The sequence below is a fragment of the Drosophila subobscura genome, chromosome J, assembly GCF_008121235.1.
Source record: "Drosophila subobscura isolate 14011-0131.10 chromosome J, UCBerk_Dsub_1.0, whole genome shotgun sequence".
NCBI lineage: Eukaryota > Metazoa > Arthropoda > Insecta > Diptera > Drosophilidae > Drosophila > Drosophila subobscura.
Genome location: NC_048532.1, coordinates 6,079,824 through 6,105,008, shown reverse-complemented (window position 1 = coordinate 6,105,008; position 25,185 = coordinate 6,079,824). Strand labels below are relative to the sequence as shown.

The 25,185-nt window shown below is 43.7% G+C and overlaps 1 protein-coding gene across 2 annotated transcripts in view; it reads left to right on the top strand.

Moving 5' to 3' along the window:
- The window catches only part of LOC117895427, a 57,661-nt gene extending 36,092 nt beyond the window's left edge, over positions 1-21,569 (top strand). Inside the window, exons 9-13 of one of the 2 annotated variants that reach the window (XM_034803066.1) lie at positions 8,615-8,802; positions 12,738-13,406; positions 14,433-15,364; positions 16,990-17,366; positions 18,556-21,569. In XM_034803066.1, the coding sequence (XP_034658957.1) occupies positions 8,615-8,802; positions 12,738-13,406; positions 14,433-15,364; positions 16,990-17,366; positions 18,556-18,887 (2,498 nt within the window). In that variant the 3' untranslated portion in view covers positions 18,888-21,569. The remainder of the gene's footprint in view (positions 1-8,614; positions 8,803-12,737; positions 13,407-14,432; positions 15,365-16,989; positions 17,367-18,555) is intronic. The other variant, XM_034803065.1, reaches the window with a different exon arrangement.
- Positions 21,570-25,185: the final 3,616 nt, after the last annotated feature.

The following is a 25,185-nucleotide window of genomic DNA, read 5'->3' as shown; positions in this document are numbered from 1 at the left end:
ACGATACGAAAGGAAAGGAAAGTCAAGACTTCAGACAGACAGCCAACTGGCCATTTCAGGCTTGACTTGATGCGAGGCCGCAATGAAAGTATGAGTAATTGCCTCTGCAGCACATAATCTACGAAATGGGAATAAAGGAAACACGAAAAAGGTTTCCTCAAGGAGTAATGGCAAAAAAGCACTTAATGGATAGTGAATTCTGTTCGGATTATGACAGGGAATGTGTTTGAAGGGAAAAAAGCCATTAATGAATGTGTTTTAAGGGAGCGCAAGCTTGGCTCTGAGTCTTATTTTGATTGTCATGAGTTGTATACTGAAGTCAGAACTAAATTTAGCTTAAACCTATAGTTTTTCCCTGGCTTTTGCCTTATTCTTTATGCTATAATAACTACCATAAATGATGCTTTAGTTAACTTTAATGTTCAGCCCATGATTGAGTGGGAATTAACTCTTGGAACAACCTCCAAATGCTCACACTCTCATTAATTAGTATTTCCCACTCCTGTAGCTCAGCGATTGCCTGGCCATTCTCTTCATGGTCTTTCCTTTCGACTCTTGCGTTTCCTGCCTAAGCTTTCCTCTTGGCTTGGCTCCCCACCCATTAGGGCCCAGAATCTCTCCTGCTCTCTCTCCCCCTATGCTGGTCAGCAGTCTGCATTTAATTGAAAAATTATTAAATGAAATTTCAGTCTGTCCTGCCATCCTGCCATCCTGCCACCCTAGCGCCCAACGCCTTGCATCAATTTGGTGCAGCAGCCGCAGAAGAGACGGTCCAAAGTAGGCAGCGCCATGGCAGCCGCTAATGTTCATTAATTTGCACTTAATAACTTTTGAGTAGATTTTATATTTGCTGGCCAAAACCAAAACCGTTGGCTATTTATTACTGCTCCTCTAGGTTTCGGGTGTTTTTTCTATCTTAACCGAAGTAAAAATCCCATTTGAAATTAGTTTTTTGGTCGAGCTGGCAATTTTGGCACGCCTGGAGGGATGTGAGGGGTGGGAAGTGGGAGTGCCAAATCAACTCATTTCCAGAATATTTTTCCCATCCTCTTCGTTTTAGCCTTCTTTACATAACAGCTTTTCTATGCCTTAACGTTTTTCCTTGCTGCTGCTGCTGTTGCTGCTTCGTTCCGTGTTGTTTTTGTGCTCATTAACTTGGCTTATATATCGTCGTGTTGTTGTTGTTTCTGCTTGTGCTTAATTTTTGACCGTTTAACTTTTCTGAAATGCTTTTCCACCCCGTTCCCTATCCGCTCCCTCTTGGCTTTCTCACTTTGGTTTTTGGCATAATGCGTTGGCTGGGAAATCGAGCAGATGTGTCTGCAATCATTAGGTGGTGGCTGGTGGTTGTGGGAGGCTGCTTGGAACGGGCATCGGCCTGGGGCCAGTCTGTTTCTATATCTGTCATAGTTTTAATCTGTTTGCGTCTTCAGGGGCCCAGCAAAACGGTGCTGTGAGAAGCTGCCTGAAGGGGAAGTCTTAAAGAAGGAAGTTCTGAATTTAATTAATTTATTCTATGCCGCTTTAAAAAGTTTTCAGCAATAAAGTTAACGAAAAAACGAACAACAAGCTTTTATTAAATGCCCGTAAGTTGCTCTAAAATGTTTCCTAATATGAGATAACCTCAACAACGAGTTATTTCCAGTCTCTTCGAGCTAATAAATCAGCTTGAAATAGCAGTGCAAATACTTGGCGAGCAAAATGTATGGTCAAAATGGAAAATGTTCCAAATACTTTTGCTATTGGGTTGGGATGGTGGTGCAACATTTTGCGGCTAGTTCAATTAGGAGAACGTGGCGCGCGTATGAAGCATTTCGCATTTCATACGAACGGGGAGCTAAGGGGCGACCCAGTACTAGCAGAACAGTTGCGGCTGTGACCAACAATTCAAGCAAACAAAGCGGTATAATTGTTTTGTTATCGACACACCCAGCACCGTGCACCCGTTCGAACCTGCCTGCCATTCCACCACCACCAAAAAAGAGGGAAAAGTGGCAGCAGCAGCAACGCGATACAAATAAATTATTGCGGGGGTCCAACATGATTTTAATTAAAGTTTTAACGAAAACCAAATATTTATCGTTTCATTTTGCTTTAATTCGTTCGCTCTCTGCGGTTTTGTCCTCACATCCACAGAACCCTCTGTTGCTTTGCCACACACACACACACACACACACACTCACAACAACATAATTAAGGATGCAAAAACCGGGGGAAAGCGCAGAAATTCAATATGCATTTGTATTTTAATATTTGAAAATGTTAGAAGAGCAATCCGGAGCAGCAGGCAGCAGCAACAATTTATTATGAGCAGCAAAGGTCATTTCAAAGTTATACATAATCAAGAGTGCAGCGTGTGCTTGTGTGTGGTTTTCGTAGAATTATTCAATGCGAATAATGCGCTGGGACAGCGTGACGTATGATTAATAAACTACAGAAGCAGAGGCATATGCAGGATGCCATTGGCATTCGGAGTTGGAGGAGGCTTTGCTTTCACATTGAATTTCACTCACTTGGCAGATTGCGTAACAAAATCTGTTGCATATTTAATTCGGTTGGATTTGGCCATAACTTTTGCCATTACATTTAATTACATTTCACCGACTCATCGACTCAGTCCAGAGTTGATCGGAAAATAGGTGGCACATCCCCCCTCTGGTTGGGCCGTGTGTCGATTTTAATTAAATTCTGTTTGCTTTCACTGCCTCCGCTGACAGGTCTTGTTAACTGTATGAAAGAGTATGTGCAAATCAGAAATGTTAACCTGTGAGTGCTGTGAGGCATTAACCCAATGTCCATGACATTTCAGGAATGTCTCCCTCGTCCCCCGCAATAGCTTGGGTGATTGTCATAGTTGCCATTCGCTTATCCAATTATTTCCGAATAGGATTTTTCCGTCAGTCAACCGTATCTGCCCTGGCCCAATCAATATTCCATTTTAGCATTTTCAGCAGCGCTGCTTCCCTAATTAGCTCTAATCAACTCCAGCCAAACAATTCACATGCAATAACCATCCACAAGGGCGGAAAAATTGTCATGGGGCCATTCCCATGGCAACTCTGGTGTTTGTCGCCCCAATATCCCATCATCCCAATATCCCAAATCATATATGTAGGATATGCAGAGCGACATTCAAAGCATTTACTTTGTGTAACGGGAAATGTGAGGGTAAAAGGATGAGATTTTACAAGAGGAAAGTTGCTTTTAGATGCGAGTTTTTAAGCTATATTTCTCCCTTTTTCATTAAGATTCTTCTTCAGAACTTTATATGGCAAACTCGTCGTAGTTTTATATTCTCTGCAGTAAACTTTAACCCCCGTTAGGGCACTCAATCTACCTTTCGCTGGCAGATACATTTCTGCAATTTGCCAATCCGTTTGAAGTTGTTTTGGCATTTTGCTTTTCATTGATTTACGGATTATTGTTGCTGACTCCAGCAGTCCTTGCTGTGGGCCAAGTGCTGAACTATCGAATGGTGGGGCCCCAAAAGGTTGAGAGCATTGAAAGTTCTCTCAAGACTTTTCTTTTTCCTCCTACGTTCGGCTGTCTACCTCAATGCCAAGACGCTCTTGGCTGTTGTTACACCTAAAGTTTTCTAAAGTTTTGCCGCCAAACTTTAAGCAAAATCTTTTCATTTTCGTTGTTTTCTTTTTCATTTTCAATTTTCTCTGCCTCTACCCCGTTTGTGGAAATTTTCCTTTTTAATTTCATAAAGTCAACAGAGGAAAACAAAGAAAGGGAAAGCAAACAATGAAGCGTGGCGAGTTGAGATGGAAAAAAAGGGTGGCAAAGGGAATTCATTGTTAATGTGCAAGTAGTGCAGTGGAGAGGGGGAAGAATAATAATTTATAAAATTAGAGGTGTTCTCAAAAACGGCAACGATAGGTTAAGGGTTTTTCCAAAGGTTCTAGTGATAAATCGCAACTTATAGTTACAAATTATCAACGAAACCACTCAAAATTTAATGAAAAATTGATATACAACAAAGCGGATTGCCTCTACTTATTTTTCCCAACGAAATTGAAGGGAATTAGAATTTTAGAAGGGACTCACTCTCCTACTGTAATCTTGTTTGGAGTTGCACTAAAACCATAAACCGAAAGGCACACGCTGAAATGAGGTTAATATCGGGTTGATTTGTCAGAATTTCCCTCGTGCGTTCGTGGGTGGTGGCTGGGTTGGGCTGCAGCGGATGAAAACCGTTATGGGGTGGCATTGTGGGGTATATTGTGGGTTTCGTAGAGCTGCTGCTGCATATTTGCTGTTTAGTTTGCTTATTGAGTTGCAATTTTGTTTGCAATCAGCGGATGGCCACATAGAACAGGGGAAGCAATAGAAAACAACAACAGATGGGAGGGATTCGATTTGGGAAAGGGTTCCGTTCCCTTTCGTTCCCTTTCGTCCCCTTCCGTTACGTTCCGGCATTGGGATCATTGTGCAAACAACAAATTAGCATATTTGCACATAACGGCAACATTTTATTTGCACATGTATTCGTGCGTGTGTGTGTGCGTGTCCATGTGTCCCTGTGTGTGTGCTTTTCTATAATATCAATATTTAAATGTGAATTTGTCAATGGAGAGCAAAATGACTACTTGCTTGCTCGCCTGCCATTTGCCATCAACGTTGTACCAGTTTTTTCTGTATTTGTTTCTGCTGGATTTGATTTTTAGACAAATATTGAAAATATTCAAAAATATTTGCTCTCAAATTTAGCCGCCATTTTTGCTGATTTTGACAGGCTTAAAGCATTAAAGGAAAACGAAACCCAATCGCTTCCATGGAATACTTTCATTGATTTTCCCTGATTACAGCTCCAAACAATTAATTGGCTGAAAGCTCTGGCAACTTCATTTTCTATGGAAATTAATTATTGGAGCAAACATTGGGGGGCATGCCTCTGCATACATTTATTAGGCGGCTCCGCTTGCCCACCAAGCCCCGGAATGTTTTTGGTTTTCTGCACAAAAACATAATTAACTTGCTTGATCAGATATACGCACAAATGTATGTCTGTCTGTATGTACGTCATGTTGTGCGTGTTCGCCATTCATATTTTTGTTTGCTTCTCATTTAATATTTATTACGTTTAATTTGCTTTTGCTTGGCGGGCAAATTATTTTTGCGTTTTCTGGTTTTCTGGTTTGAATGTTATTTCTGTTCGGTTTTGGTCAGAGTTCGGACGGCATTTTCAAACATATGAGCATTTCAATTAAGGGATATAATTTGGTTGTAAAGGCAACAATTGGGGGGATACGTGGGTTTCAGCAGGCAAATAGGAAAGTATTAGTAGAGTTTTTATTGAAATCGCAGAAGAATGGATTATTGCAAAAAAACCTAACCCTATCATCTGCTCTTAAATACCATTTATAGTATCAATAATATCACATTAAATCGCCTAAATAAATCCGACACAAAAACATTTATTGGACATTAAATTCAATTAAAATAAATAAAAAACAGCTGGCAAAAACTTATAAATGCGAAACGCGAAACTCGTATTTTTCAATTGAATGTTGAACGACCATTGGCGCTTCTAGAGTTCTATGGGTAATTCAACAAAAAAATCCGATTCAGATCCATCAAATATGCGTGACAATCCATTAAGAGTGTGGCTGTATAGCCACAATATTCAAATAGAATACATGAAAATGGAGCAGATGGAGCGACCATTCAGGTCCTGGCTAATTGTTTGAATGTGTTGAACGTAATGCAGCATAAAGCAAAAATAAACAGGTGAAGCAGGGAACAGAACAGCCTATAGGAATGGAGGTATAACAGATGTACACATGTGTATCCACAAAACAGTCGGCGGGGCGATTCCTATTTAATTTGCACGGGGTTTCCCCCAAAAAGGAAAAACAAGGACGGAATCCAATAAACAATCAATGCCTAAGGGGTGGCCAAAATACATGGGAATGGTCATGGAAATGCTACTCAATCAGCTACAGCTACAGTCCCCAGATCCCATTCTCTTCCCTCTCTCGGAGGCAATCAATAAAAGTAACACCCCATAATTTAATGCCCCAAATGTGTTGCGACTACATTTTGCGGTTTTTGGCGTGCTGCGGCAAGGCTCGAATAGGTACGGCACCAGCCCATCCCGAAAAAAAAACACAAAAGCCACCGCTCCCGCCACCGTCATTGGCATCGCCATCGCAATCGCTGGCGGCCCAAATGCACTCTAATAATAAATCGCAAAAATAACAATTTTATTGCCAGCGCTTGCGGTTTTACCCCGTATACCTGGACCAGCGAGAGAATTTCTCTACTATATAGAGAAGGACACCCTCTACACACACACACTCACACACCTGCCCGTAGTCCGTGGTGCGCTGTCCGTGTAGTGTTGCCACTCGATAGTCACACTTTATGGCCAGCTGATAAGCATATTATTATTATTGCTACTATTACCCACCCACCCACACACGCCCATACACATATACGATAGTCATTCCGAGCACCGACTTTGCCTTGAATTATTTCCGTATATGCGAGTGCGAGTTCCAGTGTGTACACTTATTGTTGTATGCCCCACGTAGTTGGCGGCGAATGTGTCGAAACGAAATTTATTACAACGTGCAGTCGTGCAGCTGGTACAGCAGAGGCACAACCGCCCAAAGATGGCAGCGTGTCGTGACTGTTGCGTGAAAGAAAATAAAGAAAAAGTTTGGCTGACAAAACCAGCGTTTAACGTGGAGAAAACTTTTTCTAGGATAAGGGGAAACTCTCCTAAAGAAGAAATTGTAGTTAATTTCAGTAAAAAAATCCCCCTGGCCAGCTTCACGCTATCATCTCTAGTTATGAACGCTGCCAGCCATCTGTTAACTAATTCACATGCCATGGCAGGAATGGAATGGCCAATGATTACATTGCATGTGCCATATGAATTGCACTGCTCTCAAAACACTCTCCATACACACCCATCCACAGATTTGTATAGTATACCGACTTTTATGTGTTGGCCTGTCGATTATTTGGCAGCATTTTAGTTGTTGCTTTTGCTATGTGAAAATCAGAATCAGAATCATTCGCAATTCCCCACACAGTTGAAAAATGTTATTGAGATTTCTGTTGACAGTTTGGACTGCAAATTTAATGAACGTTCACTTTGGGTTGATCCACTCTTTAGAGAGCAGGGGCTGCTGCATTTGAAATGTGGCTTAAAGTTGATTTGTACATTTTGAATATTCAAATGGCATAACCAACGACTTTTGAGGCCATTTAAATTCATGTAAAAATCATTTATTTCTGTTGAATACACTCCAAATGTAGGCAACACTTTCTTTTAAACTCTCATTCCACTTTCACTTCCGTGAAAAAGGAGGAGCAGGCATTCCCACTCACATGCTTAAAGGCCACTTTGCTTTTATATGCCACAACCAGCGAAATGTGACAATAAAAATCTCATAAAAATGTATTACTTAGCTAGCAAGGCCCTCTTCCCTCCTCCAAAACCAGCACGAACGATACCCTCAGGAGGTGGAATGAAACTCAAAATGGCTCCAGCTCAGCGTGCAACCCAGCCCACTGACACCCCCATCTGAGCTCATTGGGCCGACAACTTTTGCTCTGCGTGGCAGCAGCTGCAACAACTTTTACACTCCCCCTACGTCTGCCCCTTCTGTCCATTCCATCCTCTGCCACTCGATGCGGCACGGCACACATCAAAAGTCTTTGGGACCGCGCTCTGTTCTGCGTCTCTGCCCGTGTCCCTGTCCCTCCCTGCATTGGACAAGTTTAAAAAGCTGTCGCAGCGGCTAGAATCGACGCAGGTGTTATCATCGATACCGTTGACAATTGTTTCCTTTATATCGACTGGCACTTCAGCTACTCCCGCTCCGTGCAGCCCCTCGCCGCATCACTCACCATCATGTCGCAGTGCCACAAAATGTAGCGACTTTTCCCAATTGAAACACCGAGTGGAAGTTGGCTCTTGCTTTCGCTTCCACTTTTCCACTGTGGCGTTGTTTTTCGTCGTCGTTGCCTTTTTTAATTTGTCACTTGAATCAAAAGTTCCCAAAGTTGTCCGTGGCTGACGGCCTGGAGTCTCGTTCTGACTCTTGCTCTGCCTCAGGCTCTGCCTCTGCCTCTGACTGCGGCACGGTCTCGGTCTCTTGTTAGGAGTTAGCTGCGACTGTTGGCTTCGCTCGTTGCTTCTTTGTTGGCTTTTGGCAACTTTAATTAAAGCCGAGTGCGGGAATTGTGACATTAGGCAGCTGGCAGAACCTTTAACTTTTGTATTTATTTCGAAATGTTCTACAAAGTTTGAACAAATGCTGAGGCAGGAGTGAGTGAGAGCTTGTTAGGCCCTCACCCAACTACAGGGTATCGTACAGATTGATGCAAAAAAAATGTAGATAAATCCCTCTGCCAGCCACACATTGTAAATTAACCTAAATCACATGTAAGCCGCTTGTCATACAACGTTCTTAGAGCATATTAAAAAACGTCGAGCAGGACGAGGTGGAGGGGACTGTACTGTACTCGTAACAGTTTAAATAAGTATCTGTGCATATTATAATCTCTTGTCTCTCCCATCTCCCATCACCCATCACCCATTCCTCTCTCGTACACCCGTTCTCACTCTATTTTTCCATCTTTTACTCTGCAGATGATGTGCTATTCTCGCGTCGCGGCCGCATGGGACGCATTGTGAGTCCGCGTCACACGCTTCCGCCGAACACAACGTGCACGTACCACTTTCACGGATATCCTGGTGACCTGATTTGGTTATCGTTCACCAGCTACAATCTGCAGATACTGCAGCAGGCGATACATGACAACAATACGCTAGGACGGGTAAGTCGACAGTGTTGTGTTGGGGTGGGGTGCCTGGGGGGCTGGCGTTTGGGTGTGGGGTTATAGTTAACCGTTTACATAAATGCATAAAATTGATGCCCAGAAGGGTGGCAGAGCAGTGTAGGGTGTAGGGTGGGTGGAGCCACAGTTTGCTGCATGCTTTGTCTCTTAAATGGATTGCGTCTACGCCAGCGGCGTCTCCTCCATTGTCTTTTCATTGGTACTCCCAGCCCTTACCCCTATTGTTTATGTATGTGTGTGCCATTAGTGCCAGTCGGTCGACACTTTGTCTCTGCTGGCCAATTAAAAATGCAGCCATACAAAATCTCTGCATTAAATTTATAATTAAGTGAAAGCTCAAGCAACTCTATCACATGGGGAGCTGCAGCTAGCCGCCTTATAACAAGACATTTGCCATTCTCCTCCACTTTCAAGTCTTGCCCTGCAGGCCAAAGAAACTGCGCCAAAATGCGACACGAACAACAACGATGTTCGCGCTCTCTCGCTTTCTCTCTCTCTTTTGCTCTGTGTCTCCCTCTCTAAGCTATGTATCTGTCGTTGTCCCTGTTTCATCATCGTTCTCATCATGGCGTGTGCATTTTAAATGTTCCGTTGTTCGCCATTCGTTGTCGCCTGCCTAACGGTCTGTGAATTGTGTCAAGGTAGAAAGTTGAGTTTGCACGGACGGGCGGGCTGCGATAGCGCGTAATGACGGGTCAGTGAGTGCTGCAAAGGCTGCGTCCCCAGGCCCCCAGATAACTCTGCACTGAATGGTCATTTAGGCTATGCCGTCAGGAGAAAGTTTATTTAAGTTGGAGACTGCACTTAGATGGGACTGTAATTTATTTTCAGGCGTAGCAAACAGTTTTTCTTGTATTTAGTTCAAGTGGTTTTCGGGGCATTTAGAAGAGGAATTTTGAATATAAGAACATACCAAAACACATGAGAAATTCAACTCTGCTGAACATCCAACAGTTTTCCATTTGAAAAACATTATTAGAACCTAATAAGTTACCTTTAAGCATCTATTTACTATCCGCATATGTTTATATCTTCTTTAAAGCTTTAAAATTTCAAGACTTCCGACTCTCCTCTGCGAAATAATTCTTATGAGTATTTCATTTTTTTTTTTTCAAAAAACTCCAAAACTGACAAAATGTGGCACCAAAAGTTTTTCAGCGCATTTAAATGACCAAATTAGTAGATAGCTCTCCAAGTCCAAATTTTCGTCAAGCTCTGCACCTTCTAAACAGTGTGCTAGTGTGGGATTTTCCTTGTTTCCCTCTGTAATTCCCACTTGAACAGATTGCAAACTCTAGTCAAACTCGGGTGGAGATCAAATACCGCGAATCGGAGCGAAGTGTGAGTGGGAGCCGGAACAACATGTCAACGCTTTGCGTGGTCTCATAAATGTCGTCGCATTATAAGTATTTCCCCAAACATTTCTGTGGACCCACCACACAGCAATCATTTTGCTTCCGCTAACGCAACGCTTCGCTCCTCTCTCTCTCCCTTATTGTTTTTTGTTTGCGAGTTTTAACTTTTCTTCTTAATTTAAAAAGTTTGCTCTGCCTCGGTTTTTGTTGTGCGTTTGTATTATTTTTCTCCTGTACTTTTGATGCCCTTTTAGAGGGTATTACGATTACCACTAGATGTTTGTGGTGCAGAAAACAAAAAACAAACAGTATCGAAGTGTTATGGGAAGTAAGCCCTCAATTCTTAAGCTATTTTGTGGCAGAAACTTCACATGGTAATATTCCAAATTCCACCAGATTGTACTACCGTATGGTTGCGCCTAATGGATATTCAAGGGTATATAAAAATACTCTTCATTATTATTATTTTTTTGTAGCTTTGTTCGAGAATTCGCATTCACTTGTTTGTGAGTTTGTTTGTTGCCCTCGATACTGTTATATATCGCACCCGCGTCACCCCACTCCGCCTACTGCTTCCATCGCAATGGCATCCATCGCCCACGTACCACGGACTTCAGCACTGTGCCTGTTCCCCTCCTGCCTCCTGGCCTTTCCTCCTACCCAGTCATGTTTCGTACCTGATGCTGGTTGTTGTTTTTGTCACTTTTGGTTGCTGTTACAAAATTCATGAACTGTTTTTGCAGCTCTACAGGCCTCACTCTCCCTGCTTTTAGTGACTCCTCCACTCAGCGACTCCACCCGCTGCTGCGGATCCGACCCCCCAGCTTTCCCCCTTTCAGAGCCCCTCTGGTTCGCCCGTTTTGTGTTTTATTTTACACATATTTTTGTTCTGTCACTTTTTATTGTACTCCCACGTTTGTAGACGCTAAAGAGGCAGCCAGGGAGAGAGAGTAAGGAGAAAGTTGCAGAGAAGGAGTGAGCGGTTCTGTTTGGGGAGTGATAGGGATAGTAGGTGTTACTGTAAAGTTGTTTTTCTGCACTCCCCCCCCCACACATTTCCCAACCCCCGTTGCCATTCTTTTTGTTTTTTTCGTTTATTTGTGTGCTGCTGGCAGCTTTTCATTTTTCGCAATTTAAAGTGTAGGTGAGACGACTGCAATTGACACGAACAGTGAGCATCCGGGAGGGGGAGATGCACGCGTGGGTGCTACAGAGCAAAAAAAGCGGAACAAACAATTGTGTGGGTGGATGTCTCATCTCTCCTTCTACTTCCCACCCACCCACTCTGACCCTCTTACGGATTTATTTCAATGCGGGGGCTATCGTATTAATTGGCACAGGAATTCCAAAAGCGTTTTCGGGTCCAAGTTATGCTGGAAAACCGAAAATAAATGAGATGTCTGAGTCTTATTTCGAATAAACTCGAACTGGTATTTATGTGCATAACATATGTACGTCTAGACGGCGAACGACCTTGAGAGAATGAAAAGCTGTTGGCAATTTATCTGATTAGATGGCAGGTGAAAAGTTGCCAAAGGTGTGGAAAGAAGAATGTGGTAAAGTAATCAAGGTGCGGCATGTGTGAGGCATGCAGCTACATATACATACATACATACATACATAGGTATGCAGCCACAGGTATGTGTGGAATTTATTAGTGTGGTTCCTGCATGCATGAGCGGAATTTGTTTATTAAAATTTGATGCTGAAAGTGAGATTGTAAAATGTAAGAAATGCAAAATATTCCGAGATCAACAGAGGATACCCAACAAGATTAAAGTTATATAAACATTTAAACTTTTAACAAGGCTAAAGTATACAGGAAAAAAAGCAACACACTTTAATCACAAGATCATTTCGCCAAACAACTTAAAAGGCTGTCAGTTAGTTAGTTTCTTGTCCAAGTTGCAGGCAAAGAGTGGGCTGGGGGTCGTGCCGCTGTGCCCGGGAGTCTGTTACGCCAGTCAAGTCAAGCCACAGCTGTTTGCAACTGTCTTTTCCATTATTAACACAGTCAACAATAATCAGGGCCTGGTCTAGGCGGAATGGAATGTCGGAATGTGGCAATGCGGCAGTGCGAGCGGGCCAGCGGGGGGAAAACATAAACCTTGTCAGCAGCCAAGGAGGCGTCTAGTGAAAATATTTAATGCCTGCAAACAACAGCAGCAGCAGCAAGAAGGCTATAAAGAATCTGGAGAACACAACTACCAGAGGGTTTCTAGGAGTGGTACACAGAGAGTGAGATTGGGTCCACAGTGAGTGTGAGCGGGAACAGGGACAGTGGCAAACGACAAATAACTCACACTTGGAACTGTTTGAATATGACATGTGACAAACGAAGAGGAGAGTGGAAAAGCAGAGCAACAGCAGCAGCTACAGAACTAACAAAAGAAGAAACAAAAACAAGCAACGAGAAAGAGCATGAAAAACGCGTGAAAAGCTCTGGGAGAGGGGGCAGCATAGCGAGCTCAAAAAAATAATGTCAACAAGAGAATTAAACAATAACATGTGTTCCATTCGCTTTCTTCTTTTCTACCAATTTTCTTTCATGTCCCCCAGAGCGATCTGCCGCCTTGGATAACCCGCCTGAGGATGTGGGACAGCTATGGCACATATGTGCCCATGAAATCGACAAGTTCAACCACCGGACAGCCGCCACCACCACCGCCAGTGGCCTCCTCCGCAGACGGTGGCAAGCCCACTCTCCTCAATCAAAGCAACTACGGCAGCTACTACTATAGTGCCAGCAATCCGAAACTGAATCGAAATCTGCGCGTGAATATCGACAATGCCTGGAACCCAGTGGACACGTACATCTACGGACCCACACAGTCGAGTGTGTTCAATCAGGAGAACAAGTACAGTGGCTACCAGGGCGGTGTCGGTGGTGCAGCTGCTGCTGGTGGTCCGGGTGGGTCAGGCAAGCAGCTGACCGGCGTCAAGGAGAGCCTCAATTACATTTCCGGTGGCAAGTCCTCCGTCAAAGATGGCAGCGCGGGTGCCTCTGCTGCCGCTGTTCTCAGCTCGGACCGGAACAGCGCCGTGGCGCTGATGAGCACCAAGGGCAAGCGACGCCTCATGCTGGAGATCTTCGACTACGAAACGCCCAAGCTGTGTGATCACACGGCCATTGGGAGCGGCGTGAGCGGCAGCAGCGCCCTGATGGGCGGCAACAAGCTGCGACCATGCAGTCCGCTAGAGAGCTACGTGAGCACGGGCAGAGATTTGGTAAGTTTAAGAATTATTTGTGCCAGCAAAAAGTATGCAACGATTTACGAGAAAATATTTTGGCTTCAAGGAGTAGTGTGGCATACTTTTGGGAGATGTAGAGTCTAGATCGCTAGATTGTTTCCAGCTATCAAAATGCTGTACAATATTTGTCGGTGTATTTTTGCACCCGCAAACGAGACTGTTGCCTTCCGATAACTCTTACCCGAGGGACTAGAATATAAGTTATTCTGATAAATAACAAACAGAAGGAAATGCAGTACATAGCTGGCTACACAGCTCTTCATTTTAATCGAAAATATATACACTTTCGTATTGTGGAAAATGCTGCCCTACCCCCACGTGACTTGGAAAAACCTTCTCCGGGTCTATAGAAAAACAAGCCAAAGACTTTTCTAATTTGTCAGCTACTGCTGTTTGTTATTTTGTGCTGCCCCCTCGGGAAAAAAAGAAACAGAACTTTGTGACTGCACCTGGCCCGGTCGAGTGCCGAGTGCCCAATTTGGCACGCCCAAGGACTCTCACAGCAGCAGCAGCAGCAGCAGAGCACAACATGGCAGGAGCAGCAGAAGCAGCTAGGGATTTTTTGGCAGTATGCAGAGCATTTCGTATTTGCTTTAAACTTGACAAAATTAATCAAATTAAACACTCGACTGCACCGCCAGACGTGCGCAAATAACGAAGAAGCGGGACGAGGCGAGGCGTGGCGTGGCGAGCGGAGGCGACGTGAAGCCTCCGGGGCGGGCGCCAAATTCAAATTCGCAAAAGCACACAAAGCCAAATACAGAGGGGAGGCACAGCAGAGTGGGTGGTAGTGGGTTTGTAGTGGTGTAGTGTGTGTGTGTGTGATGGCATGCACGGACAAACAGGCAACCGCAATAAGCCTGCTTAGCCTTTTTGACGGCGCCGCTTGGATTCTCGCTCGTTGCCGTTGACAAATATGAACTGCAAATATTTTGATGACAAATTGAAGCCTCCCCTCGTGGCATTCTGCTCAACTGTCGCTTTTTGTCTTTCTCTTTGCAGAAACTGGAGTTCCATACGCATACGGGAACAGCCTTGTTCCCGGCACAATTCGCTTTGAACTACGAGTTTGTGGACACGGAACAGGGTGGTGACACCTGGCCCGGCAGGCGTGGCGAGGATCCAGTGCCGCCTCTGTGCTCGAGAATCTTTCGCAAGCGCAAAGGCAACATCCAGGTGCCGAGGAATGTCTTCCTTTACGGCCGAGGCGGGGCGAAGAACATCACCTGTCTGTACCGCTTCGAGGCCGGTCCGTCGGAGCGGGTAAAGCTGGTGCTGCACAATGTCTCCTTTGGCGAGGGCACGTCCTGCACCACCGACTCGGATCTGCATACAGGCAGGCCGAGATGCAATCAATTGGACCCAGAGGGTCGCATCACGGAGCTGCGCCTCTTTGATGTGCCCTTTCGAGATGTGAAAATCCAGCTGGGCTGCTTCTGCGACAATTCCAGTTCCCTGTACAGCAACGCACCGCTGACGTTCATCTCCCACTCGCGGATTATGGAGCTCAGCTTCACAGTGACTCGATTGAACATCTCCGAGGACTTTGCCGATGTCTTCTTCTCCGCCTCGTACGAGTTCAAGCGGCAGCCAGACTGTCGCAAACAATTGAAGTTGAAGGGCGCCGGTGGAGAGGATGAGCTCAAGTATCCCCTGAAGACTCAAGATGCCAGCTGCGAGGGCCTGGCCTGGTACATCGAGGCCCAGTCCGCCGAACGCTCGCTCTTTGTGCAGACCTGGGGCGCCTATCTGCCCGTGGATCCCACCTCAGAGGATGCCATGCGCTGTCACACCAAAAACCGTTTGATGATCTACTCGGGCAGACCGCTAAAGCCCATGCGAGTGGTGTGCCCCGCACAGAGTGGACCTAGGCCCATGTCGCTGCACATCTTTTCTGAGGATTGGACCAATGGACAGCCGTTGTTCATGAACAAGTAAGTGGGGACATAAATAACAAGTTCTTGGGGACAATTGCATAGAAATTCCTCTTCATATTTTAGTAGCTAAGCGGATATATTTTTATGGGAGTATGTTCTGATTTTACCAACTCAAACTGCCATACCAATTACTCGTTCTCCTCTGTCTAAGCTGCAGAAAACAGAAATAGAAAGAAAAACTAAGAAAACATGCAAGCCTAATGGCTCGGAGACCCATTCCATTACCATGAGTTAAGTCTTGCTCGAGCAGGAGCAGAGCCTCTCGTCTACTCTACTATTTGTTGGCATTTTTTGCACAAAACTAATTGCAATTTAATAGTTGCTAATATTTCAACAACTTTTGCACAGCTCCCCCCTGTGCACACACCCCTTTCTCTACCTCTCAAAAAGTCCTGCTTAAAAATGCAATAACAGGAAATGGCCACGACGGCAACAAAATACAGGAAATTGAGCGCAAAGAAATATGCCATGAGAGAGATACAAAAAAGGAACCAACCGAGACGAAGTCCAGGCAAACAAACATGGCCGTCAGACATGCACATTCACGCACACATGAAGCGAAGACAGATGGAAGATGGGTTCCGTTGGGCTGGTATGGGTGGCTGTGGTCCAGGTACACCACTCCTTGCTCTGTATGTGCCCCGGCAATTTATGTTCAAGGTGCGTGCCACCAAAATGAACCGTTGAACCGCTCCGAGCCGGTCCAAGCCGGGGACTCTGCGGTGTGTGCTCAGAGGTCCACTGTGTGTGACTAGGCTACGGTCAGTGTGTCTTCTTTTTTAACGTGTACCCAACCCATTAAATTTTATGGTCAACATTTTTTGTCCCCTTTTGCCCATGTTTGCATTTTGCTCAATTTTGTCGCCACAGACCATAAAAAAGAAGAGGAGACAGAGGAGAACGAATGAAGAGAGCAGAAAAAAAGGAGACAAGCAGAGGAATGTTGCATTGTGGCCGGGACATGTGAAAACATATTTTTATGGGACCCCAAAGGGTAATTGGACATTGCACTGGATATCCGGGCCTGGCTAATGAGCGTGTCGAGCCATTTTAGATAATTAATTGTGAGCTTTTCAACTCGACTGCGAATTAAAATTGACAAACTGACAAAAGTGGATTAAAGTGAAGCTGTAGGTACATGACGGAAAGCATAAGGAATTATTTCTAGAGAGGAATAGCTGATGGGGATGTTTGTAAAATGCTGCCTGAAGTATCCTTAATTCCATTTCGATTCCACTCAATGCATCCAATTTGCCTCAGCCTTTGCGCTGAAATCGCAGTAACTTTGATGGCTAAGACGCTTAATGCCTCCCCAACCCGCTTGAGGCTGAAACTGAAAGAGATATATTTTGTCTATGGCAACTGGAAAGTTGTGCGTAATTAGTTGCACTTGAGCAACTGAGGCTGGAGAAGATATCCGCAAAGGGAGTAGTTATCCCCGGGCAGGTCCGCTATTCCACGGCCAGAAACTTGCCACGAAAGTTATGTAGAGCATGGCATTCGTGGCTGCATGACAGGGATGGGGAAGCTGATGCCAAAGCTCTTGCCAAAATGTTTACAACTTAGCTGAATGTTTTTTCCACTCTCTCACAATCCTATTTCCTGTCTCTTCCACCGTGCAGGCCCATCAGTCTGGTGCTGGAGCCCATACTCAAGGAACCCGGCGATATAGCCTTCACATGGCTGGAGATACACCGAACCAAGAATGCGCTGCTGCAGCAGTTGGACCTGCATGCGAACGCAAGCGTGACCACGGGCCTGAGCTCCGGCTCGGGCTCCCAACCCTCTGGTCATAGTTCAGGCTCAGGCGGAGTTGTCGGCACCGGCAGTGCTGGTGTAGCCGGGGCTGGTGGTGGTGCTGCCGGCGCTGGAGGCACTGCAAGCGGTGCCACGGCCAACGAAACCCTGAACGAGTTCGGTTTCTATCCCAAGGAGTCAGATTGCGAATACAAATGTCCTGAAATTGATGCATGCATAGCAGCCAGCCTGTGGTGTGATGGTAAGTACACATTGCAACTTGCGGCAGATATAGTTACCCTTTCCCCCGACTCTTTGGCTCTGTAAGTGAAACGAGAGGGCTGGTTTATCCGTAGTGAAACGTTTTCTCAGAGAATATATCCATCTATCCCAACAAACTCTTGTACCCAACCTCGCTGCCTGAAGTTTTGCATTATTTGTACGTGATTTGGCGCTCGGTATTCGTTTCTCGTTTCTCTCCACTTCACATGCGCATTTCTCCTGTTGCCTGCGCCTTGCACTAGGCAGCACCAAATTTCACTTGTGGCCATGTCCTGTCTGTTAATTTCATTGCAAGCTGTCCACGTTTTTGTAATCAGGCAAAGTTTCCCAACAACTGCACCACCCATCCCGCTGTACGCTGCTGCTCCCCGTCCGTTGTGCTACTCCCAGTCCGTGTTGCTGCTGGTTGTTAGTTGGTTCGTTGGTCGGTCGGTTGTCTGGTTGGTCTTCTGGTTGTTGGACAAACCCGCAGCACTAAGACCAAACCCCAAAATGTCTTGCGCAAAAAGTTTGTCCCCGCGTTCAGTTCAGTACAGTCCAGTCCAGTCGAGTCCAGCCCCGCAGCAACCCAAATAGCCGCAACAGCTGTGCCAAACTTATTTGTGCTGCACTTGAGAGATGAAAAGTAGGAGAGAAAAAAATAAGAGACAAAAGTGCGACAGATACCATTTAGCGGCTGTACAAATACCCTTTAAAGAGTTTGGTAAAGATAAACAACTGAAGAACTTATTTAAGGAGCGAAAGAACTATCGGAACACTCTTCTAAGTGAATATTTAAACAATAATCAAGTAGATTTTTATAACAAATCTAGCATATACAAATCCGCATATACCCAAACATAGAGCCCGCATTTTGGGTTGGGGATTGGGGGACATAAAAAAAGCACAGGCTGGCCTGGACTTTGGCTTTTAGCTTCAATTATTTATGGGCAGCCAGGCGGGACTGCAGCTGGAGCTGGTTAACCGCAAAAGCCAGGGCATTAAACAAGCTTTTGGCCCCGACGGGCCACTCAAGTGACACTGCATTCAATTTGTAACCTTAGAGAAGACACCTCTTGCCGCTCCCAATCCCCAATCCCCTTGCCATACCCGTTCCCCATCCACTTTCAGTTTTTCAATCAACTTCGGTATCTGACTGCAACTCTCTGCCTCCCTGTCCGTGCTTGCAGGTCATCACAACTGCCCCAGCGGCTTCGATGAATCGGAGGAGGAATGCGGCACAGCCCGCAAGCTGCTGGAGTTGCCTGGCGGCGTCTTTGCCGCTCTGGGATGCATCGCTGCCGCTTTGACCGCATGCCTAATCTTCTGCATGTTCGGACTGATGCGAAAACGGAAAAAGAGCGTGGTGCAGAAGGGTGGCGGTGTGGGGGGCGTAGGAGGCGTGGGCGGGGGCATTGGCTTCATGAATGGCGCCAGCAATGGGAATGTATCGGCCGCCAGCATCGGCACGTTGAAGAAGGACTTCAAGAAGGAGGCGCTGTTCATCGATCCGGCATCCTGACACGGGCACCAGCCGGTCGAGTACATACATGTGGATCGGGAGACCACCGTGTGATATGTTGCCGCCGGCTGTGGCCTGCCCTACGACGAGCACCTAGAGCTGGGAATGGAGATGGAAATGGCCTGACGCAGCGATCAGCAGGGTTCCCCCCTCGACACAGTTCAGGGTCTGGCCTGGAGATTTTAAAGCTATTGAGAATGACGGTGAAGGTATATGAATGGAATGGGGAAGCGTCAACACAATATAAAACTTAATTGTAAGTCGATAAACTTTTCTAAACGCTTCTGGAAGAGTTACCAATCGAGTAGGAACGAGTGCGAGTGTGAATGGTGCATAGTCATAGGGACAGTCGATCAGCCGATTGATATTCTTTTTGTATAGGTTTTAACTGTTTTGTTTTTTTGTTCTACACATCTGTATATATTTTGGGTAAATTTTATTTAGTTCGGGATAGCAGTCAAGACTAGGCAAGATTTCGGTGGATTTTTGTAAAAATTAGGGACAGTGATATTCAAATCTATGGAAAAGCAATCAAAGTGTTTATTTGTTTTAAAAAAAATTGGAATACGAGGAAAGAATTTAAGAGACTTTTTCATGAGGTATATGAAGCTATTTTCATAATTTCTTATAGCAATATTATTGCAGCTTCTTGCCTTCACATTTTATCTGTTCATTTGAGTTATTTTTCATTTTTTTTAAGACTATGTAGACGCATCAACAAAACCAAAAAGCAAGAAAAAAACTATTGTAAATTAGGTACCTTTAATAAAGTTAGTTCGGATAGACAGCAAATAATTCGAGGGCAGATAGTAGATGAAGCCTTTGGCATAAGTATTTACCATATAGCACATAGCACCCCCATTCAAAGGAATTAAGTAAGCAAATACATTAAAGAACTAAGTAAATGCAAGAAGATCAGAAAACTACAATGAAATTGTATAGAAAAGAGCAACTCAAAGAGCAGATCCCTAGGCATGTACTCTACAGGGCCGCTCTGGCACATAACTTCTAAGGAAAAACTAGGATAAAAGAGCCAACAGCATTTGGAGCAGAAAGATTGGATAGTGGGTGGGGGAAGTCTCGACAGTGTTGTGATCCAAGGCATGCACATACTGAACTATGTTTAAACACACAACCAAATCGCAGCATTTACATGGTACTACATGGTCATGATTCGATTTAAAATACATGTATAGGGTATTAGCTAGTACTATACAATATATTTATGTGTAGAAGTCGATGAGGAGGGACAGCACTTTTGGGTTTTTTATCGTAAAGCACAGCACACTCTCAAACACAAATAGAGCAGAGAACAACACTTAGTGGTTTATTAAACATACAATATGCAATCGTATGAGAAATTAAATTGTTATTAACGATTAATGTAGAACTCGATAAAACCAGAGAAAATGTTCACTTCTTCAACTTAATCAAGAGAACTGCCAGAATATTCTATAAGAAAATGCAAAAACCAATTCGCATATTTATGTAAATATATTTATCAGGCGATTATTTTTCCGGATCAAGTTCTTATTTTTAAATTCCAAAATGTTTGCAGCTGCAATAAATCATATTCCTAACTTAACAGCAAAAAATAGAATAACATAAAATAAATTATAGCAAACGAAAAAAAAGAGAATGCAAGCCCTAGCATTTAAGCCATGGCATGGCCCATAACCCATTTAAACAATCAAACTTTTGGCAGTTGATAGGATTAAGCAAACACCAAAATAAAAAAATAAAACCATAAAAAAAGACAAAAGTACTTTATTTTATAGACACTAAAACTAGGTAAATGCAAGAAAACAAAAGCAAAAAATATTAATACTTTCTGGTGGTCTGCGATGAGAATTTTAAAATGAAACAGCCCCTGCCATATGCAGACAAAATCCATTAAAATTGCAACTTCCATAATACATATACAAACATATATATAATTTAGTCGGCATTACAAAACGGAAAAAGAGGAAATATATACACGAATATTTCAGTTGCATTTTTTGATAGCAAATAACCTAAATATTTATAGCCGAAAAAAGGAATAAATAATAAAAATAAAAAAAGGAAGAACAGGCAGAACGATGCGCACTTTTTACAATTTTATGACAAAAAATAAAGAATTATCATTTCCCCACACACACACCCACAAGCTAACATACATATAGGAGGATATTTTACACATACATTTGTACTATAAGAGAAAAATTAAAATGAAATATACGACATACATATACAAGTATGTATATGCAAAGATGACATGGCAAGATAAAATGCCAAAAAAATAAATATGTATCTTTAAGAGCAGCGCCCAAGCTGCTACTAATTTCTTGGCCATTGTCGTCATAATTACACATCATCTCAATCATCAGTTCGGGGTTCAGTTCCTTCTCTCAATCAAACCAAACTATGGAAATTTCTGTGCCAACTGTGTTTAAAGTAGAAGAATTCGAAGATAAAAAAATATGACAGCGCATAAAACACTCACAACATGTAATTTATTTGAAATGTTCGAAAATAAAGTGGAAAAAATACGAGTGTAGAGAGAGAATGATGGCGGAGGAAAACAAAAAGGAAAAGTGTGTGAGATGGTAAATAATAATAAAAAACAGACAGCTGTGTAAATAGTCGAAACGCGTACACTCTACGCATATTTAATTAAAAAACAAAAAGAAAACAAAAAACTACATAAATAGATAAAGAACGAGGAGGAACCGCTCCTTTAGCTCGCCACCCTCCCCTAGAGACACACACTGCAGAGTCAGGGCAGAGGCAGCGGCAGAGTCGTGGCAGAGGATGAGTCAGAGACGTGTCAGGGGAAGAGGCCTCTGCCACTGCGCGAAGCAGAGTGTGAATGAGATAATGTGTAAAAAGCAACAAAAGCTGCTGGACAGGGTGGGTTTAGCCACTGCAACTTAATTTCTTCATTGTGGCCATAATAATGATCCAATCGGATCCCAATTTGGTGATCAAATAGATATGGTCATTCCCTACGGAATGGCGTTTTTAGTTTTCTTTTATCTTTAAAATTGTAGATTTGGGAGGTTTTCGCCCTTTTGCGGGGGCGGAAGAGGGCGTGGCTCATTTTTGAAATACACTTGTAACAGTGTGAGCATACAGAAGTCTGGATGCAAAATTTGGTGGCTCTAGCTTTTATGGTCTCTGAGATCCAGGCGCTCAACAAGACGGACGGACAGACGGACAGACGGACAGACGGACAGACAGACATGGCTCAATCGACTCGGCTATTGATGCTGATCAAGAATATATATACTTTATGGGGTCGGAGACGTTTCCTTCTGTGCGTTACATACAACCGTTATGTGCACAAATACAATATACCCTATTTACTCTTCGAGTACCGGGTATAAAACACAAAAGGGAAAGGGAAGAGCAGAGAACTCTCTCGAAATTTCATTACTACTATTTTTCTGTTTTTTTCGGTCATATATTTTCCTCAGTTTGCATTTCGATTTATGGAGTAAAGTAAGTTTCACTTGTATGATAAAAAATAAAACTAAACCAAACATTTATATAGAGAATATTATACGTACATATATGAAAAGGAAAACCCTAAAATAATGACGCACTGAATCAAATAGATGAAACGAGTATTTAAAAACCATGACAATTAAAACAAAAAAGAACTTTAAACAAAACCAAAAATTTAAAAAATACACAAACTGACTTTATTTATGGCTCGAAATTGTAGTGCGGGTCTGCGCCATGTTACGGGCCGTGCCGTTCCAGGGTTCCGTGTGATGCTTGGGGGGGAAACCGTAAGCCAAAACTACGGCAAACTCAAATCGTGCCACAAATAGCTGGCAGCCAAGTAGGCCACACATTTTGATTGCCCGCATCCGGGGCAAGTGGACATCCCGTAACCTCGACATCCTGCACATCGAACAAAATGGTCTTAAAGCCAAAGCCGCTTCAATGCGACTCCTATGCTGGATGCTGAACGCCTTCGGGCATGGGTGGTTGGTTCTATGCTCTACTACGGTTCGGATTGGGGGTTGGGGTTGAATTGGTTTCTCCCATAGCCCGCATAAAACATAAGCCACCAAGCGGCATGTTGTGTGCTCTGTACAGAGTACGATTATATGTAGTCCTACTCTCCTAGTGCACCTTTTGACCTCTCTCTCATTCGGCCTCTCGGTGCTGTGACTCTGTTTATTGCCGCTAGGTGTGTTGCTGGCCACTGGACCTGGAACATGTCAACGAGGCGGGGAAAAAGAGTTGCCACGAATTGCTTTCAAAAGTAGGAGAGTTTTGGCAAACAAAGTAGTAGGTGTAGAGGATACGAAGGATTCCGGAAAACGAAAATTGCACACCGGATAAGGTGTAGCTTTAAGCTACTGGAAAAGTAGGTAATATAGATATAGATAGCGAAAGGAACTTTTAACTCCATGTATCATTAAAATAATAAACAATGACTTTCCAGCTGCATCTCTGTACTTTTCTATCCACTCTCGTTGTATGCACACACGCATAGCCACCCCCTCACATGCACACACACACATATGGGCATATTTGTATTCTTATTTGCACCTAGGGCCAATTGAAGTTGTTTACAATCGAGTTGGCAGCTCAGCAAAACTGCCACACGCAGCGGCAGTTTTGTTCCCCACACACAATCCCGCTTTCAACAACGAAAAAAAACAACAGCAACCAGCACTTGGCAGCAGAAAAAAAGCATAAAACATACTCGGTACCAGCAGGCAACAACCAGAAGAACACAAACAAAAACCTAAGGTGAGTTACAGTTGTCGGACCTCGAAACCCAAACTGTCATCCCAAACTCCATCTCGAGCTCCATCTGGTTAGGCAATGGACATGTGGTCACAAAGCCCCAATTGATTTGTCTAAATCATCCGCTGCAATTGGCCACTGGAACTCTTGCTTATGCAAATGACTTATCATCTGCTCGGTAAGTATATTTCTCCGCTCATTTCTCTTTCCTTCTTGGTGCTAATTGCAAAAACTTTCAATTATTACCATCCATATATTATAGCCAGTTGCCGGTCGGTGGCTTTTTTTCCATTTCATTTTATTTTTGTTATTTAACTTTTTCTTTAGTTTTATGTTGACGCTGGCACTTTTTGGTTTTTTGCCTTTGTTATCGAGAAATTTACACGAATTTTCAGCTTGTTGAAAAAATCGCAAAAAATTATATAGTCTAAACAATCAGCTTTTTTGTTGCCGAACAAAAGTGTGGATCTAGGCAGATAGTTGTGGGTCTGGGCACAGCCGTCAGACGCCATTTGGTGGGCAAGTCAGCTACAGTCTGCTGCGGAAGTATATGTTTGTGGTGTAAAAAAAGTTACTCAACTTTTATTTGATGTATAATTTCTTCTTAATGAACTCTCGATAGTTTGACGATCATTAGCATTGAAGTAAAATAGGTATAGTTTTCATGACACCCCACACCTACACCAAGTGTGTCAGAGTACTTCTTTCGCCCACTGTTGCCACCAAGTGCCTCTAAGCCAATGAGGGTCAATGAGCTTTGCGGACAGCAAGTGCGGAGGCTAAGAGAACAGAGATTCTATAGAAATTTCCAAACTAACACTGCGCAAAAATTATACAAAAATCCAGAATAAAACAGGCAGGCAAATGAATGATGGAGAAGACCAAAAGAATCGAGAAGAACCTATAATTTATGCACGAGCGCTAAAAGCTAATCGATGGAAATTACGAAACCGGGAAGGTCAGCTTTTCGACCGCCTATTAATGGGGGGAGACTGAAGTTCAAAGGTAAACCTGTTCCTGCAGCTCTTCCACCAAGAAACAAAAATTAGCCAGAAATGTTCTTGCTGCCAACGTGGTGGAGTTCTCATAGTTATAGTTATTTTTTGGGCAAAAGAATATTGAGGTTGGCCAACTGTTTCAACAGGTTATGCATGGCGCACCGGAGGATATTTGAACAGTTGCCTGAATTCTGTTCCCTACGGACAATAAATGTATCTCTAAGACACAAAGTGTTTCAATATGAACGACCTAAATAAATATGTGTGTATGCCTAAGTAGATTAATGTCAGAGCCGACTGGTAATATAAAAATGTTACCACAAACAAATGGACCACAGTCACGTCCCATAATATTCGGTGCGGCTTTGGCCAAAGAGCGAAAAATCGGCCCAAAAGAGAGTTCACGGAAGATCTGGCCAAGAGAGCCAAGCCGCAAAAGAAAATGGTAAAAGCAACACACACACACACACGCAACAACAATAACAACAATGAACGGTAAAAACGTAAGCGTTAAGCGGCCGACGCTCGTGCGCCGTCGCCGTCGACTCAAA